This window comes from Leishmania martiniquensis, chromosome 30 (assembly GCF_017916325.1).
Source record: "Leishmania martiniquensis isolate LSCM1 chromosome 30, whole genome shotgun sequence".
Classification (NCBI taxonomy): domain Eukaryota; phylum Euglenozoa; class Kinetoplastea; order Trypanosomatida; family Trypanosomatidae; genus Leishmania; species Leishmania martiniquensis.
In genome coordinates this window covers 1,280,479-1,299,519 of record NC_090165.1, presented here as the reverse complement: position 1 = coordinate 1,299,519, position 19,041 = coordinate 1,280,479, and the positions used below count along the sequence as shown (strand labels likewise).

The window sequence follows — 19,041 nt, the reverse complement described above, 5'->3', positions numbered from 1 at the left end:
CAACAAAGGGGCGATTAAAACTGCTCACGGGTAACGGCACCGGCGCGTAGGAGGATGTATAAAATCTGGCGAGTTTGTGGATCGTGGTGAGATGGACAAAAAGCAATCTCACAAAGCAGCGCTTCACGCGTGCACGCAGAGGCGATCTAAGCGTGCTTGCAGGTCGGAGAGCGGGAGGTGTATTCTGCCTTTTGGCAAGTGTGACTAAAGCTTTTATCTACGGGGTTTATGAGTGGAGGTATGCTTGAGCCGATCTGCGTGTTTATGCGCATAGATGCGGGCTCGTATGTGCACACTGATGCAGAGATCACGACATGTCAGCGGTGCGGCGAGAGCGACAAAGTAAAAGGGGCACTGGCATGTGCCAGCGAGAACGCACCAGTGCGCCTCAGCTGAGGCCCACTTTCAGGGGCCGTTAGCAACCCATTGCAGAAGATTCGCCCTCTGGACTCGTTAGCGGAGTGCAGGCGGCGCGAGTAAGGTGACGAGCGAACGCGAACAAAAGCTTTGTGCGTGTGGAGGGGCTACACTTTCAGCAAGCATCAGTGCCCCTCTCCCAACGGCCTTGCGTTCAAGAGAGATGGGTCAGTGAACTAAACTTCAACGAATCCTTCTTTGTTAATCGGAGCAGCTTCCTGCGTACTGCACGTTTCTTTCCACGATGGCGCATCTGTCGCAAATGTCTTCTCTGTAGAGACGTGCATGCGCAACGGGACGTGTGCGCTCGCGCAGCGCCATCGCCGGCACGTGAAGTCGTAGCGGAGGAGAATAAACGCGAAGTGCCACCCAGGAAGCGCGTGTTTAGAGTTCGCCGACGACGATCGCAATAGCGGAGGTGCCTGATGACGAGTACAGACGGCTTGTGTGCATGAAGGAAGGGCCGCACTCAGCGCACGCACGTCGCCCACAGAGGTGTGGCGCTTTACCAAGAAGATCCCTCATGAAGAGTGAAGCACAGTACGGTGGAAAAAAAGACTCGCTATTCCGTTTGCCTTACCCGAGATGCAGCCGCGAGTGACAATGGCGCAGCAGCTGGCGATTTGCTTCTCCGAACGGCCTCTGCAAGGCACTGAAGCGCCTCTGCTGCCCACACTGCGGAGGATGACCTTGCCGAAGCCTTTGCCTCCTTCTTAAAGAAAAGGACCACTGCGCGCGCCTCTGACGTCATGCCCAGTTCGCGGAGACTCATGTATACGCGCGGCCAGCATGCGCGAGCCAACTGAGTCAGGGTGTCGTTGTTAATCATCCGTGATCTCTGCTCCACCCAGTTCAATCCGTCCTTCTCGAGGACTACTCGTGATGCTTCAGACGGCGCCGACGCGGGACGGTGCCGCAAGCGAAGACCAAACACTTCACAAAAGCACCCAAGTGCACGCCTCACATTGGTGCGCGCCACCGTGTTGGACTTGCACGCCGCCATCTCCTCGTGCTCCGCACGGCTGCTGTCAGGGTAAACGGCAGGGAAGAGATACTGCAGGAACAGCGGCACAACATCCCCACCACTGCCCTCAGAACCAGCCGCGGCTGCTCTCTCGGTTGCCGCGCGCAACTTGGGCCACCACGCGTTGCATTCTGAGCCGAAAAGGACTGCGGTCGTCACTGGTGCCCTGGCAGCGTCCTCTAGCCCCATCTGCGAGACAGCCGCGCGCGGCAGCGGGGAGTCACCCGTAAGGAAGGCGAGCCATTGGCATTCTCGCGTATCCCTCGCCTGCAGCCGCGCACCCTTTACTGTCAGGTACGCAATCGTGCGCTGCCGCCGTCGCCGGCGTCGCTCGCGCGCCACGCGGGCCTTGCCCAACAGTGAGGCCGGCCCGAGGAGATGCTCCTCCAGCCTTAGGCTGAGAAGCTCACGGGCAGCCCGACGATTCAGCCACAGCGAAGGAAAGCGGCTGAATTTCACAATGAGGCCCGACGGCACATGTTTCACGATCGCCGTCTGCATTCGTCTGTTTGTGGCCTGCCCCCCTGGACCTCTACCCAGCGTGCTCTCCTCCTCCAAATCCTCCTCGCGGAAGAAGTACTTTTTTTCAAACGGCACGCTGTAGTACTTCGTCAGCTGACAAGACGCCCGGTCGCGCTGCCGCTTTTTGCGCCGTTCGAAGAGCAGTCGCGTAATGTCCAGCTTGTCGCGTGGCTGCAGGGTGTCGTAAAATGCCTTGGCCTCATGCGCTGGTTTCTTCTTCATCACGTCCACAAGCTCCTTCGCCTGCGCCATACGCCCGCGCGTGTTGAAGGCGGCATAACGGCGCCGACTCGGACGCTTCACGGCGCCTTCTGTGGTGTGTGCGAAACATCTGCCATTAAAAATGGTGTCCGAGAACACAGACGAACGGAGCACCACAGCAGCCCAGCGCTTGGCTAGCGCATGCATGAGGCACGCGCCGTGCGCAAACGTCGCACGTCTCCTTTGGGCGTAAGTGCCGCTGCTGGCTTCGCTACGTTTCGCGAGTGTACGTGTGTATGCGTATGTGCCTGTCGAGAGCGTCAGCAGACCACGTCCCGCCACGCGCCCATTCCACGGGGGCGTACCGCGTCACGCGCATCAGCAGCCCCGCACACGGAATAAGGTGAAAAGGGGACACATCAAGAGTGAGATCGAAGCCTCCGCATGCGTTCAGTAGAGAAGCCACAACCTCAAGCGACTGCATGGCGTTGAGGAAGAGAGGACTCTTGAAGAGAACCGCACATCGACGTGATAAGCAGAGGAGTATCCAGGCTTTCGCGAGCTCTCTGACCCAAACGCTCACTGCAACGCGCGATAGCTTCGTCTCGCCGATCGCGTAGCGACTAATCTCTCTGCACTTCACAGCAAAGGAGGAGCTCACGTAGCCACTCAAAAAAAGTTCCTGCGACTTTAGATGTGGAGACCAGGTCCATGATGGCGCCGACCGCATCATGGCAACCGAACGCAGCACAGCTTTTTCTGCTCACATTGGAACGTACCATTCCTCCATGACGCCTGAGTCTCCCTCCACTCTCCACCAACACGCACAGCCCGACATTGTGGCGCAAAACGGAGGCTGCAAAGCCGTCAAGAAGCCCACCGGCACGGCCACGAAAATACGGGCGCTACGCGTTTGCCCACAACCGCCCACCCGGCACGACGCCTTACCTCCGCTCTCACTACAACCTGACGGAGCATCTCCCTCCAGCTGCGTTAGGCTACCCATGCATGCGGGGCATTCGGGACGAATCACACGCCCGTGAATCGGCTCAGCGCTCTGCCCACACATCACATGGCACAACTGAGTGCACTGTCCAAGAAGGCTCTGACAAAACACCACCCCCGGCCGGCACCGTCCACGTTCATTTCGGCATGCCCCTCCGACATCGCTGTATTTCTGGCACCCCATTTCAAGTGACCAACCTCGCCTGCTTTCCCGAGCCCACCCGTCCGCATGCTCCATTTTTGCAACGACAGGGTGCCTGGCCGTGGCAGCAGACATGCGCATGTGGTGTGCCGCCGGCTACTTCGATAACGCAGTGGTGCCCCCCACCCCTGCCAGAGCGGCTGCCTTCGCTTCTCCCCCCCCCCTTGACAGCACTTAGCCCCATCTTCCGCTTTACATTCGACTGGAAAACAGCGGATCCATCAGCGCACGCCTCAGACCTCGTCTCCGCTCTATGGTCTTGCACGCTGCGGTGCTATGGCGCACCTCCCACGTGTGCCGCACGAGTCGACCGCGGCGGGTGTCTATTGGTGCTTCTCTGCGCTCCATCAGGGCGAAGATATAGGGGCCCCTTGCGCGTGGCGCACCCTCTGCTGTCACAGGCGTGCGGACATCGGTGGAGGCGGAGCGCCCCTGGCTGCCGCTGGGCCATGGCAGCGTCCCGCCTCCCGCGGCGCGTGCGGGGGCCCGGCAGCGTGCCGAGGGCGCCGCGAACAGGACAGTTGGGCGCTGCAGCCCGGCACGCGAGAAGCCCCCGCCAGCGTGTCGTGGGGTGCCGCGGCTTGAGGGGACCGAGGGCGGACGGCGGCGTGCAGCCGCCCAGCGCGGCGCGTGTGTGAAGGCGGGCCGACGCGCCCTTGACGGCCCGGAGGTTGCCGTGGTGCACAGCCAGCAGCGGGTGAGCTGTGGTGCTGTGCGTGTACCTCCGCAGGTGTTTTTGGCGACCAAGAGTACGTGTTCATGAAACAAACGGGAAAGTTGTTTCACATGCACCAGAAGCCGGTGGATGGCGGGGTTACGTGCCGGAGAAGTTGAAGAAGAAAACATGCGCGCTATAGGAAGCAGGTCGAGGCGTCTGAGCTCCGCGAGCGCAGCGGGGGGGTCAGCATTGTACGGCTATCCACAAGAGCCCAGATCGCTTTCTCTAGTTCTGCGAAGATAAGCAGGCCTTTCTCGAGCGGGGCGCAATGGAGCGGGGAGGACCGCCCTACTGCAGGCCATATGGCATGTTTTGACGTGGGCCGTCCTCGGAGTGGCGAGGTTTCTCCAGCTCCAGGTCTGGCAGCGCAAAATCTTGCATCTCGTACTGGCGGTCGAACGGGCCAGTACGCGTGAGCACTTTCCGCTTACTCCATTTATCCACGAAGATGCTCTTCTGCGGGTATGGTCCTTTCCACGGGTCCAGCCGGTCCTTGAGAACAAAGTCGTGGTAGTTCTCCCCAAAGAGCTCATTCGTGCCGCCGCGGTAATTATACACGTGCTGGTAGTACTGCTTGCGCCATTCCCAACCGGCCTGCTCAGATGCTAGCCCGTTATGCGAGATCAGCAATATGTCGTCATCCTTTGCAGGCTTTGTGAAGCCGTACATCTCCTGGAACTCGTCGTTCGTGAGCTGCAAGGCGTACTCAACCTCATCGCGCGGGAGCCACACGCTGTGCGGCACCCAGCGATGCATTTTAGCAGGCGACATACGGCAATCAATTATGAAAGTCCGCGGCTCGGGGTAGCACATGAGGTGGATCATGTCCTTCAGATAAGCCTGATGGCACAGCAGATGATGATGAGCAGCATACTGGCCCTGTTCGTAGAGAAACTTGTGTCGATCAAAGTACCACGGCTGGTACTCCTTCGGATGCCAATTGAACCACTCCCTTGGGTTTATCTCACCATCGATCATCATATGGTGCCGCGTACGTCGATCGGACTGCAAAAGAAGACGACCTGCTCTCATTATTGGCCCTCATGCGGCTGCAGCACTAAAAGCAAACACATCAGAGGGGGATTGGTGATAAAAGGGCGCCGAACGCACGAGCGAGACGCTAACGGTCACTTAGAACGCTAACCCTTACGTGAGCAGAACAAAAGAAAACCGGGCAGATCGCAAGGTATCAGAAAGCATGTCAAACGTTCGCTGACGAGACGGGATGGCTATACTAAGCACTGAAGACGAAGCATGAAGCAACTACTGTCGTATCGCTCTCCTTAGCCTCCGAACTCGAAGAGAGAGAGACCTTCCGATTCTTTGAAGAGCTAGGCTCACATCTTGGATGACGCCTCGCAGTCTGCGCTAGAAGGGCAGCACCCTCCCACAAGTGTGAAAAGGCGTACGATCGGCCTTCCCTGTTTTGTGATTAGTCCAACACTTACTTCCCTCCTGCCCGAACGCGCTCCGTTTAAGAGCGTGCCGCACCCATAACAGTCAAAGGAAAAAAACATCTTCGTCCTTGAAGGCGCTAAATCGACACACCTTCATGAAGTAAGGAAAAAAACGTTTCGTACAACCCCACCATAGACATAAGAGACAACATGTGCCAAATCAAAGAGTAACGAGCGTCCCAACTTGCACCATCGTGACTGGTATAAGTGCGCCAAGTTTCGATGAACTCGGACTCTCACTTCTCACACACTCGCGATGAGTACGAAAAGGGCGCCACATCAATCAATTCTATCAAATCAACCGGACTTTACCCCCCTTCGCGCCTTCCCCGACCTGAAGACAATCAGCAAATGTATACGCACACCTCCGCAGCTCACCCGCTGCTGGCTGTGCACCACGGCAGCCTCCGGGCCGTCAAGGGCGCGTCGGCCCGCCTTCACACACGCGCCGCGCTGGGCGGCTGCACGCCGTCGTCCAGGCGGGGGCCGCCTCCAGGGTCCTGCCCCAGGGCGCACGCAGTCACGCCTGGCGTGCGGACAACAAGAGGGGTGGCCGAGGCGCACGCCGCCGTCCGCCCTCGGTCCCCTCAAGCCGCGGCACCCAACGACACGGTCTGATGACGCGTCGCATCGTCTTTTGGACTGGTTGGAAGCGAAAGAAATACACACAAAGAGAGGTCGAAGGAGAGAAGGCGAAAGCACAAAACGGAGAAGGGCGAACAAAACGACACAAACGTGCCGATAGACAAAGACGGAAAACAGATTAGAAAGCCGAAGCAAAAATGGCCCCAAACGTGCGTCGCATGTCTGTTACCCAACGTGGTCAGCACAGAGGAGAAGAAAGCAAAGGGGAGAGGGTCAGAAGGAACAGAAAAGAGAGGCAGACGAGAGACGCGCGCGTGGCGCCAGCTCTTGGTAGCGGTGCGCTATGCCAGGAAGCGAGACTCGATGAGTCGCGGCGCATCCTCGCAGTCGGTGAGAAAAGAATCGACTAGTTCAGTGGCGGAAGAGAGAGCGTGTGACGTACTTGTTATCCTGCACGGAGGCATGCTCGTGGACGCGCCTTGCCTATTCGACGATCCTCTTCGGCACCTCCCAGGTGAACCCGCCCTTGCCCGACTCGTCCTTGCGGCCGAAGTGGCCGAAGCGCGACGTCTCGTAGTAGATGGGGCGGCGCAGGTTCAGCTCCTGGATGATGTCGTACGGGCGCAGCTTGAAGTTCTTCTTTACGATCTCCAGCAGCTTCGCGTCGTCATACTTGCCGGTGCCGTACGTCTCCACGTGCACGCTCAGCGGCTCCGATACACCAATGGCGTAAGCGAGTTGCACAAGACAGCGGCGCGCCAGGCCACCCGCTACGATCGACTTTGCGATCCAGCGCGCGGCGTAGGCAGCGGAGCGGTCCACCTTCGAGGGATCCTTGCCGGAGAAGGCGCCGCCGCCGTGCGCGCCCCAGCCGCCGTACGTGTCAACGATGATCTTGCGGCCAGTCAAACCGGCGTCGCCATGTGGCCCACCGCGCACAAAGCGGCCAGACGGGTTCAGCCAGTACTTCGTCTCCGCGTCCAGCATGTTCGCAGGGATCACAGCCTTGATCACCTTCTCCATCAGGTCCACCCGGATCTTCTCGTTCGTCACGTGCTCGTCGTGCTGCGCAGAGATCAGCACCACCGCCACGCGCTTTGGCGTCAGCACCTGCTTGCCCTCGCGCGTGTCGTAGTCGTATTCCACCGTCACCTGCGTCTTCGCATCCGGGCGAGCCCACTCCAGGCCACCGTCGCGGCGCAGCTCGCTGTACTTCTTCGCAAGGCCGCGGGCCAGCTCGTATGTCAGCGGCATCAGCGTCTCCGTCTCGTCTGTCGCGTAACCGAACATCATGCCCTGGTCGCCAGCGCCGAGATCCTCGCTATCGAAGTTGCCCAGGCCCTGGCATATATCCGGCGACTGCTGCTCAATAGCAACCAGCACGTTGCACGACTCGTAGTCCAGGCCCTTGTCCGAAGAATCGAAGCCGATGTCCTTGATCGTGTTGCGGATGATCTTCTGGTAGTCCAGAACTACCTTCGTCGTGATCTCGCCGAACACCATCACCATGCCCGTCTTCGCGCACGATTCGCAAGCAACTTTCGAGAACGGGTCGCCGGCGAGGCACGCGTCAAGCACGGCGTCAGATACCTGATCGCACAGCTTGTCCGGGTGGCCCTCCGTCACGTGCTCAGAGGAGAAGAGGATGCTGTGGACGGACATTATGAGGGCGAGGTTATAGGGTGAGTGAAGAGCACTTGACTGTGGGTGGTGCGGCAGGAAGAGGGCGTGCGTGTAAGAAAAGAAGACGGCAGGTATGGAGCTCAGTTCGAAGGCGCGAATGGAGAGGGGACCATGGAGACACACATACAGAAATGAATGCATCAGGCGGAGGTGGTGGAAATGCAGAGAGTGCGCGTGTAGAGGATGTTGGAAACGATCCAGCATGCACACGCTCGCAGCACCCGATCATGCGCCATCGCCCCTCCCCTTCAGCGGGCTGCGGTGATGGGAATGGGTTGAGGCAACCCCGCTTACCGCTCAATGAAGCAGCGGCAACGAAAGGAGCGCCACCACTCCCGCTACCCCACCGCCCCTCTCCGGGGTCAAACCTGTCTGTTTCACATCTCAGCTGTGCCTCTGTAGCGCGCACACTTTTTTCCGATTGTGCCCATATGTGTTTGCGCCGCCGCTGAGCGAGGCCGGTCCTTTTCTCGCTTGGGGCTTGGCTCTCATCTTGGAAGACTCCAGCCAACGCGGCCGGGGCAGGCGGGGGGAGGGGGGAGGAAGCTGAGTAGAGAACGAAGAAACACTTCCGCGTGCCCAAAGGAGCGGCGCCGTTAAAGACGGTAGACTACTCGCGAACACGCGTTGATGCATGTTGATGCGTGTACATTTGTGTGAGCTATTTCCGCGCAGCCGCCACTACTCCTCGTCGTCTACAATCTCAACTGTGGAGTGCTGCTCGGACCTAGTGGCCTTGTACACAGCCTTGAGGGGGCGGCCAAGCTCTGTCTCCACCACATACTCGACCTGCTCCACTATCTGCCGCGAATGTGAGGCGATCCAGTCCTTGAGGCGATAGTTGACGATAATGTCTTCCGGCTTCATGGCAGCTGCGCAGAGTGGGCAGTTCCAGACGTTTTGCCGGGCGCATTGAATGAGCACCGCCGCCAGTTCCATGCACTGCAGGTGCTCGCAGTACATGCTCCGTACAGGGATCTCCATCGTGAGAGTGGTAATGGGGCACTGAATCTTCACCGATGCCTCTGTGATGGCCACGACGCCGCGCTCGCCGCACGCCAACGACGGTGACCGCCGGATGGCGGGCCTTCTAGGCTTGCGATACGTACACACGATGCGCTCACCGAGGTCCGCCAATCCCACCTCCTCCACCAATACACAAGCGATGACGCCACGCCACACCTCCATCTCGGACACGTCGCCGGAGAAGATGACCTGTAGGGAGAACTCCCGCTCGTCCGGAAGCACAAGGGACGTGATATCCACCGTGACTGCAGTTTTAACCGCAGACGTCTCCTTGGCGGAGGAAAGCTGCCAGTTTGGCGGCAGAGAAACGGGTGTATCGTTGACGTACAGCGACATGGAAAGCCTCGACCCCTCCATCTCCATTGGCACCATCCACCCGGTAGTGTGCTCGTAGTCCTCTGTCAAAGGCACCAAAAGCACGCGCTGCGGCGGCGCGAGGCCCTCCGTCGGCCTCTCGCGCACCGTGCGAGGGGCAGGGAGCGTCGTGGCTAGGCTACTGTTTTCGACGACAACCGCCCCGAGCATGTCCACAAAATGGTACACAGGGGACAAGACAAACCTCGACGGGTTCTCGAACACCTCGTGGCGGAGCACCTCCAGCACGTGGCACCGTGCGGCCTGCACAAATGGCACTGTGCCCTTGTTGCTCGCCTCACGTCCCTCGCCGTCGTCGGCCGACGAAGGCGAGAAAGAGCTGCCCGGGGAGCGCTCCGCGACACCACGAGCACCACGCAGCGTTTCCGAAAGAGCACGCCTACCACAGCTGACATCATGCGCAGCGCGTTTTGGAGCCTCCTCAGCCACTTGAAGAGAAGTCACCGCAGGTGGCACTGGAACGACTAGCGGCTCCGCAGGCCGCTGTCGCTTTCGGGTCGGCCGCTTCTGCGCTTCTTGCTTGCGTGCGTCCCTCGGCACTACAGAGGCCCGTGCCTGCCGCAGTTCTTGTCGAAGACGCGTTGCCGTCGAGCTACCGACCGCGTTCAGCAAAGACTCAATGTTACGCAACTCGGCAGCAGTGAAGGGAAGCGCATTGCCGGTGTCTTCTCGCTCATACATCGCAGCAGATGCCACAGATGCGCCGGCGGGAGGCGAGCTCACAAGGCGGCGACGCTCATAGTCGCACAGAGCCCTCGCCGCCGCCTCCGCAACGGTCTCGTTGGCAAACCAAGCGTCCTCTTCGGGGGTGCGGGCGTGCCGTTCTGCGTGCAAAGGGCGCACGTGTGCTTTGTCAGCGGAGAAAAGCGGATAAAGTTCCCCCGGGCTGTGATAAAACTCCACGCAGCAGTCCTCGCCGGCGCACAGAAACGCCTGCATCTCCGCGTCCGTCTCTCTCACCGTGCCGGGCCACCAAACACCGTCGTCGCACTTAACCCATACCTGCGTGTTGGGCGGATACCGCATCCCCAGAGCAACACAGCGATTAGATGGAAGTGAATGCTTGGAAGGAAGAAGAAAAGATAACACGAGTCGTACCAGAGAGGTGCACACGCACACTGCTGCGGTCTCTTCCTCGGTGTATAGCGCAGCAAGCCTACACACTAGCGTAGGGCAGAGAGCCTCGGCATGTCTGGGTTAGGCACTCCGTGAACCTGGCACACGAGCGCCAGCATCTTACCCGTCACGCGGTAGCATAAGTACGGGTAGAGATCGGCAAATAGATGCAGTGGGGCAGACGTGCCGCCAGTCCTTATACAAGCGGTTTCGAAGACGCCAGACGGGAAAGAAGAGCGGAATCAGAGGTCATTGAATAAGCGAGAAGGAACGTGCAACGCGGAAAGGTCGCATGCAAAATGGCATACCACGAAAGCCCGCCAGCAACACCACAGCCGTAGGTCGCCAAGCGTAACGCACCTCTCACCGGCCCACAGCCGTTCTCCGCAGCGCCAAGCACTCACTCAGCATATGGCACACGAGACGCGCGTGCGGCACCTTTCAGCTTACTCACCCCCGCCGTTCCGAGCGGCCGCATAGGGCATTACGCTTCGACTGTTTCTCTTAGAGAATCCCTCTACCTGAAGACAATCAGCAAATGTATACGCACACCTCCGCAGCTCACCCGCTGCTGGCTGTGCACCACGGCAGCCTCCGGGCCGTCAAGGGCGCGTCGGCCCGCCTTCACACACGCGCCGCGCTGGGCGGCTGCACGCCGTCGTCCAGGCGGGGGCCGCCTCCAGGGTCCTGCCCCAGGGCGCACGCAGTCACGCCTGGCGTGCGGACAACAAGAGGGGTGGCCGAGGCGCACGCCGCCGTCCGCCCTCGGTCCCCTCAAGCCGCGGCACCCAACGACACGGTCTGATGACGCGTCGCATCGTCTTTTGGACTGGTTGGAAGCGAAAGAAATACACACAAAGAGAGGTCGAAGGAGAGAAGGCGAAAGCACAAAACGGAGAAGGGCGAACAAAACGACACAAACGTGCCGATAGACAAAGACGGAAAACAGATTAGAAAGCCGAAGCAAAAATGGCCCCAAACGTGCGTCGCATGTCTGTTACCCAACGTGGTCAGCACAGAGGAGAAGAAAGCAAAGGGGAGAGGGTCAGAAGGAACAGAAAAGAGAGGCAGACGAGAGACGCGCGCGTGGCGCCAGCTCTTGGTAGCGGTGCGCTATGCCAGGAAGCGAGACTCGATGAGTCGCGGCGCATCCTCGCAGTCGGTGAGAAAAGAATCGACTAGTTCAGTGGCGGAAGAGAGAGCGTGTGACGTACTTGTTATCCTGCACGGAGGCATGCTCGTGGACGCGCCTTGCCTATTCGACGATCCTCTTCGGCACCTCCCAGGTGAACCCGCCCTTGCCCGACTCGTCCTTGCGGCCGAAGTGGCCGAAGCGCGACGTCTCGTAGTAGATGGGGCGGCGCAGGTTCAGCTCCTGGATGATGTCGTACGGGCGCAGCTTGAAGTTCTTCTTTACGATCTCCAGCAGCTTCGCGTCGTCATACTTGCCGGTGCCGTACGTCTCCACGTGCACGCTCAGCGGCTCCGATACACCAATGGCGTAAGCGAGTTGCACAAGACAGCGGCGCGCCAGGCCACCCGCTACGATCGACTTTGCGATCCAGCGCGCGGCGTAGGCAGCGGAGCGGTCCACCTTCGAGGGATCCTTGCCGGAGAAGGCGCCGCCGCCGTGCGCGCCCCAGCCGCCGTACGTGTCAACGATGATCTTGCGGCCAGTCAAACCGGCGTCGCCATGTGGCCCACCGCGCACAAAGCGGCCAGACGGGTTCAGCCAGTACTTCGTCTCCGCGTCCAGCATGTTCGCAGGGATCACAGCCTTGATCACCTTCTCCATCAGGTCCACCCGGATCTTCTCGTTCGTCACGTGCTCGTCGTGCTGCGCAGAGATCAGCACCACCGCCACGCGCTTTGGCGTCAGCACCTGCTTGCCCTCGCGCGTGTCGTAGTCGTATTCCACCGTCACCTGCGTCTTCGCATCCGGGCGAGCCCACTCCAGGCCACCGTCGCGGCGCAGCTCGCTGTACTTCTTCGCAAGGCCGCGGGCCAGCTCGTATGTCAGCGGCATCAGCGTCTCCGTCTCGTCTGTCGCGTAACCGAACATCATGCCCTGGTCGCCAGCGCCGAGATCCTCGCTATCGAAGTTGCCCAGGCCCTGGCATATATCCGGCGACTGCTGCTCAATAGCAACCAGCACGTTGCACGACTCGTAGTCCAGGCCCTTGTCCGAAGAATCGAAGCCGATGTCCTTGATCGTGTTGCGGATGATCTTCTGGTAGTCCAGAACTACCTTCGTCGTGATCTCGCCGAACACCATCACCATGCCCGTCTTCGCGCACGATTCGCAAGCAACTTTCGAGAACGGGTCGCCGGCGAGGCACGCGTCAAGCACGGCGTCAGATACCTGATCGCACAGCTTGTCCGGGTGGCCCTCCGTCACGTGCTCAGAGGAGAAGAGGATGCTGTGGACGGACATTATGAGGGCGAGGTTATAGGGTGAGTGAAGAGCACTTGACTGTGGGTGGTGCGGCAGGAAGAGGGCGTGCGTGTAAGAAAAAGAAGACGGCAGGTATGGAGCTCAGTTCGAAGGCGCGAATGGAGAGGGGACCATGGAGACACACATACAGAAATGAATGCATCAGGCGGAGGTGGTGGAAATGCAGAGAGTGCGCGTGTAGAGGATGTTGGAAACGATCCAGCATGCACACGCTCGCAGCACCCGATCATGCGCCATCGCCCCTCCCCTTCAGCGGGCTGCGGTGATGGGAATGGGTTGAGGCAACCCCGCTTACCGCTCAATGAAGCAGCGGCAACGAAAGGAGCGCCACCACTCCCGCTACCCCACCGCCCCTCTCCGGGGTCAAACCTGTCTGTTTCACATCTCAGCTGTGCCTCTGTAGCGCGCACACTTTTTTCCGATTGTGCCCATATGTGTTTGCGCCGCCGCTGAGCGAGGCCGGTCCTTTTCTCGCTTGGGGCTTGGCTCTCATCTTGGAAGACTCCAGCCAACGCGGCCGGGGCAGGCGGGGGGAGGGGGGAGGAAGCTGAGTAGAGAACGAAGAAACACTTCCGCGTGCCCAAAGGAGCGGCGCCGTTAAAGACGGTAGACTACTCGCGAACACGCGTTGATGCATGTTGATGCGTGTACATTTGTGTGAGCTATTTCCGCGCAGCCGCCACTACTCCTCGTCGTCTACAATCTCAACTGTGGAGTGCTGCTCGGACCTAGTGGCCTTGTACACAGCCTTGAGGGGGCGGCCAAGCTCTGTCTCCACCACATACTCGACCTGCTCCACTATCTGCCGCGAATGTGAGGCGATCCAGTCCTTGAGGCGATAGTTGACGATAATGTCTTCCGGCTTCATGGCAGCTGCGCAGAGTGGGCAGTTCCAGACGTTTTGCCGGGCGCATTGAATGAGCACCGCCGCCAGTTCCATGCACTGCAGGTGCTCGCAGTACATGCTCCGTACAGGGATCTCCATCGTGAGAGTGGTAATGGGGCACTGAATCTTCACCGATGCCTCTGTGATGGCCACGACGCCGCGCTCGCCGCACGCCAACGACGGTGACCGCCGGATGGCGGGCCTTCTAGGCTTGCGATACGTACACACGATGCGCTCACCGAGGTCCGCCAATCCCACCTCCTCCACCAATACACAAGCGATGACGCCACGCCACACCTCCATCTCGGACACGTCGCCGGAGAAGATGACCTGTAGGGAGAACTCCCGCTCGTCCGGAAGCACAAGGGACGTGATATCCACCGTGACTGCAGTTTTAACCGCAGACGTCTCCTTGGCGGAGGAAAGCTGCCAGTTTGGCGGCAGAGAAACGGGTGTATCGTTGACGTACAGCGACATGGAAAGCCTCGACCCCTCCATCTCCATTGGCACCATCCACCCGGTAGTGTGCTCGTAGTCCTCTGTCAAAGGCACCAAAAGCACGCGCTGCGGCGGCGCGAGGCCCTCCGTCGGCCTCTCGCGCACCGTGCGAGGGGCAGGGAGCGTCGTGGCTAGGCTACTGTTTTCGACGACAACCGCCCCGAGCATGTCCACAAAATGGTACACAGGGGACAAGACAAACCTCGACGGGTTCTCGAACACCTCGTGGCGGAGCACCTCCAGCACGTGGCACCGTGCGGCCTGCACAAATGGCACTGTGCCCTTGTTGCTCGCCTCACGTCCCTCGCCGTCGTCGGCCGACGAAGGCGAGAAAGAGCTGCCCGGGAGCGCTCCGCGACACCACGAGCACCACGCAGCGTTTCCGAAAGAGCACGCCTACCACAGCTGACATCATGCGCAGCGCGTTTTGGAGCCTCCTCAGCCACTTGAAGAGAAGTCACCGCAGGTGGCACTGGAACGACTAGCGGCTCCGCAGGCCGCTGTCGCTTTCGGGTCGGCCGCTTCTGCGCTTCTTGCTTGCGTGCGTCCCTCGGCACTACAGAGGCCCGTGCCTGCCGCAGTTCTTGTCGAAGACGCGTTGCCGTCGAGCTACCGACCGCGTTCAGCAAAGACTCAATGTTACGCAACTCGGCAGCAGTGAAGGGAAGCGCATTGCCGGTGTCTTCTCGCTCATACATCGCAGCAGATGCCACAGATGCGCCGGCGGGAGGCGAGCTCACAAGGCGGCGACGCTCATAGTCGCACAGAGCCCTCGCCGCCGCCTCCGCAACGGTCTCGTTGGCAAACCAAGCGTCCTCTTCGGGGGTGCGGGCGTGCCGTTCTGCGTGCAAAGGGCGCACGTGTGCTTTGTCAGCGGAGAAAAGCGGATAAAGTTCCCCCGGGCTGTGATAAAACTCCACGCAGCAGTCCTCGCCGGCGCACAGAAACGCCTGCATCTCCGCGTCCGTCTCTCTCACCGTGCCGGGCCACCAAACACCGTCGTCGCACTTAACCCATACCTGCGTGTTGGGCGGATACCGCATCCCCAGAGCAACACAGCGATTAGATGGAAGTGAATGCTTGGAAGGAAGAAGAAAAGATAACACGAGTCGTACCAGAGAGGTGCACACGCACACTGCTGCGGTCTCTTCCTCGGTGTATAGCGCAGCAAGCCTACACACTAGCGTAGGGCAGAGAGCCTCGGCATGTCTGGGTTAGGCACTCCGTGAACCTGGCACACGAGCGCCAGCATCTTACCCGTCACGCGGTAGCATAAGTACGGGTAGAGATCGGCAAATAGATGCAGTGGGGCAGACGTGCCGCCAGTCCTTATACAAGCGGTTTCGAAGACGCCAGACGGGAAAGAAGAGCGGAATCAGAGGTCATTGAATAAGCGAGAAGGAACGTGCAACGCGGAAAGGTCGCATGCAAAATGGCATACCACGAAAGCCCGCCAGCAACACCACAGCCGTAGGTCGCCAAGCGTAACGCACCTCTCACCGGCCCACAGCCGTTCTCCGCAGCGCCAAGCACTCACTCAGCATATGGCACACGAGACGCGCGTGCGGCACCTTTCAGCTTACTCACCCCCGCCGTTCCGAGCGGCCGCATAGGGCATTACGCTTCGACTGTTTCTCTTAGAGAATCCCTCTACCTGAAGACAATCAGCAAATGTATACGCACACCTCCGCAGCTCACCCGCTGCTGGCTGTGCACCACGGCAGCCTCCGGGCCGTCAAGGGCGCGTCGGCCCGCCTTCACACACGCGCCGCGCTGGGCGGCTGCACGCCGTCGTCCAGGCGGGGGCCGCCTCCAGGGTCCTGCCCCAGGGCGCACGCAGTCACGCCTGGCGTGCGGACAACAAGAGGGGTGGCCGAGGCGCACGCCGCCGTCCGCCCTCGGTCCCCTCAAGCCGCGGCACCCAACGATACGCTGGCGGGGGCTTCTCGCGTGCCAGGCTGCAGCGCCCAACTGTCCTGTTCGCGGCGCCCTCGGCACGCTGCCGGGCCCCCGCACGCGCCGCGGGAGGCGGGACGCTGCCATGGCCCAGCGGCAGCCAGGGGCGCTCCGCCTCCACCGATGTCCGCACGCCTGTGACAGCAGAGGGTGCGCCACGCGCAAGGGGCCCCTATATCTTCGCCCTGATGGAGCGCAGAGAAGCACCAGTAGACACCCGCCGTGGTAGACTTGTGCGGCGCACGTGGCAGGTGCGTCACGATACTGCGATGTGCAGGAATACCGCTTCATACTGGGCCCACGGTATGGCGATTCGGCTCGTGTGGTTGCTCTGTTGCTTTTTTGCGGCTTCTGTTGTTCTGGTCGCAAGCACATCCGCCGCCATCTCGCGAGGGCTTTCACTGTTTACCGGCGAGCAGCCAGCGGGAGGGAAGAGAGTTCATCAAACGGATAAGAGAGGGTGGAAAAGGCTGGGGAGAGAGCCAAAAAAGTGAACAAAGACGCCCTGTCTAACAGTCTACAGAAAAAAGTAGAAACAAAGAGAGCGACGGAGGGGATGCTGAGGACACGCCAGCAGACTAGGAAGCCTTACCAGAACGGTGATGGAAGAGCTACGGGGGAGAGAAGACTTGCATACAGCGATGCTGCGGCTCTGCGGGTATACAGAAAACTGTAAGAGCGCCAGCGTTGCCCCTCGCCATTGGGATCTGCGGCACAAGCGAAGATGATACACTCGCCAAATGTTGCAGAAATGGGTGCAACCCGTGTTCCACTAGTGGTGTCTGCGGCCGGCGCGGTAAGCGGAATGGTCTGTCGTGGACAAAGGGACGCGCTTCTCCCAGTGCGGGCCCCTCGCCTCTAGGAATGTGTTGCGGCACGACAGATGATTCGTCGGCCCCTATCCTTTCTCACACGCTGGCACAAGGGTGGGGTCACAGCCCTTTGCCCCCTCCTCGATCCTCACCACTCACCTATACTCACGACTGAGAAGGAAGCCACTTGCCGTACGCGCACTGACTGGGGCCGCAATGCGCGTAGCCCAAATCGTTCTTGTAGGACGCCTCCTCTTCAGCTGTAAAGGTGTCTGTGCGCCAGTCTCCGCTGGCGTTGCGCACGGCAGAAACAGACTTGAGTGCCTTGGGGTATGGTGCAAAGATGACGCTGAGAGGAAGATCACCGCAGTTCTGGGCAAAGATGAGATCGGGGTCGACGCTCTGCTGTGCCGCCACACGTTTCGCTGTCAGATGCGCCACCTTGGAGCGGCTGTTGCTTTTCAGCAGTTGATTTGTAGGCACATCCGCCGGCCACTCCACCCGCTGCCGCTTTGTCTTGGCCGTTGGTGGAGAGCTGATGTTGCCTTTCTGGACCGACGGTGCGCGACTAGTGGAGGCCGGCGCCGGTGTTGCTGTGCGAGCAAATGACCGTGACGGCTCTGGTGGAGCCGGCTTGACCGCTGGCGTGCGCCCCACGAACCCTTTCAGCGGAGTGGCGCCGCCGTACTTGCCGCCGGAGGCTGTGTTTACGTTCTGCGAGGCGAGCGCCGACACAGGGCCGTTGCGCACGTATGAAAAGAGTATTTTGGTTGCCTGGTCATACCTCTCGAGGAAGTTTTCGCTGGACACATGCGGAGCTGGGGGAAGCATGCGGGTGATGTCCTCATCCTTGATAAACTGCCGGAAAAGAAGATCCTCAATCAAATCAGGGGTCCACGCCACCGCCATGGTAACAGTCAGCGCTAGAGGTGCGGTGAAGATAAAATGGGGTCCCAGCGAGGAAACGCTGAACACTAGCAGACTAGGAAGAATACACGCAAGCAGAGAAGGGGAGAGGGTGAGTGGCTCAGAAACAGAAGCCCCTTCCTCCCCTGCACTCACGTAATGTGTGCCAGATAATCTGTGCTGTAGGGCGCTAGATCGCGCCCGCTTGTGAACAGAGATAGGCGGGGCTCTAGCGGAGACGAAGGGAAAGAAGCGAAGGTTATCGTGCATGCGCTGGATGATGGTCATAGTAAATACGAGAGAAAGGGGTGTGAAGGAAAGCGCTGATACAGGCGCTCTCCGACAGAGCGCATTGCTCCCGCAGACCGCAACGTGGTGTGGGTCAGCATGCACGTGCGGTCATGCAGAGAAGCTACGGTCAAGAGAACTCCTCGTGCATCGCGATGAAGCACGCTAGCGACATGCTGCCGCGCAATTCTCCGCATGCTCGAGTGTGAGGCTAGCGTGAGGGAAACTGTAGAAGAGGCTCGAATGACTCAAGTGGGTTCAGCTTAGCCCCTCACACACAAACCACCAAGATATTCCACGCTTCCGGTTACGAATTTGGCGCGCGTCGCTCAGCCGCCCTCGAGCACCTGAGACCTCTTCTTTACTCCTCTGTCTCAACGCTACGACTTTCGCCGAACGAGGTAATTTCGTAAGCAATGTGTGGCGCCACCGCCGGTAGCGACACACGAAAGGTCGCTAAATCGGCGCAGAGCTGGTAGCACACGTTCAACGCTGCCGTGAAAGCATGTAGCCGAGCAACGCACGTCATGGTCGGGCCTTCCTCTTCCCCTTGGCGTTGACTTCCCGAAAGAAGAAAAGGACGCTGAAGGGAGAAAGGCGTCGCGCTTTCTCCACACCTATGGCTGAGAGGTGCAATTGCCATCCGGCCAGAGAAAGTGGGCCATCACAGACATCACTTGAACCAGCGCACGAAACAAAAACGCAAGTGGAGCGACAGCTGCCAAGCAGAGGGTAAAGTCACATAGCAGCAAATTAGACAAGCACTCGATTGAGCGAACTCTGCCGTGGGATAAGTGAGATGCCGAAAAGGGCAACACAACCTACATGCACGGAAGCTATATATGCATACATACGTAGCCCATGCCATAAGTCACCAAGTAATGTAGTGAGAAGAGGAAGAGGTAAAAG

The 19,041-nt window shown here is 59.8% G+C and overlaps 4 protein-coding genes across 4 annotated transcripts; all 4 read right to left on the bottom strand.

The window, feature by feature from the left end:
- Positions 1-979: 979 nt before the first annotated feature.
- Positions 980-2,371, bottom strand: LSCM1_03981 (uncharacterized protein; the record flags this gene model as incomplete). Its single annotated transcript, XM_067321508.1, has 1 exon — positions 980-2,371. One exon carries the CDS (start codon positions 2,369-2,371, stop codon positions 980-982), a length of 1,392 nt encoding a protein of 463 aa, XP_067176876.1.
- A 2,006-nt stretch (positions 2,372-4,377) lies between these two features.
- Positions 4,378-5,121, bottom strand: LSCM1_03980 (uncharacterized protein; the record flags this gene model as incomplete). The annotated part of the gene is made up of 1 exon (XM_067321507.1): positions 4,378-5,121. One exon carries the CDS (start codon positions 5,119-5,121, stop codon positions 4,378-4,380), a length of 744 nt encoding a protein of 247 aa, XP_067176875.1.
- Positions 5,122-6,614: 1,493 nt separating this feature from the next.
- LSCM1_03979 (uncharacterized protein) lies at positions 6,615-7,793 on the bottom strand (the record flags this gene model as incomplete). The annotated part of the gene is made up of 1 exon (XM_067321506.1): positions 6,615-7,793. One exon carries the CDS (start codon positions 7,791-7,793, stop codon positions 6,615-6,617), a length of 1,179 nt encoding a protein of 392 aa, XP_067176874.1.
- A 9,310-nt stretch (positions 7,794-17,103) lies between these two features.
- LSCM1_03977 (uncharacterized protein) lies at positions 17,104-17,847 on the bottom strand (the record flags this gene model as incomplete). Its single annotated transcript, XM_067321505.1, has 1 exon — positions 17,104-17,847. The coding sequence occupies one exon, from the start codon at positions 17,845-17,847 to the stop codon at positions 17,104-17,106; it is 744 nt and encodes a 247-aa protein (XP_067176873.1).
- Positions 17,848-19,041: the final 1,194 nt, after the last annotated feature.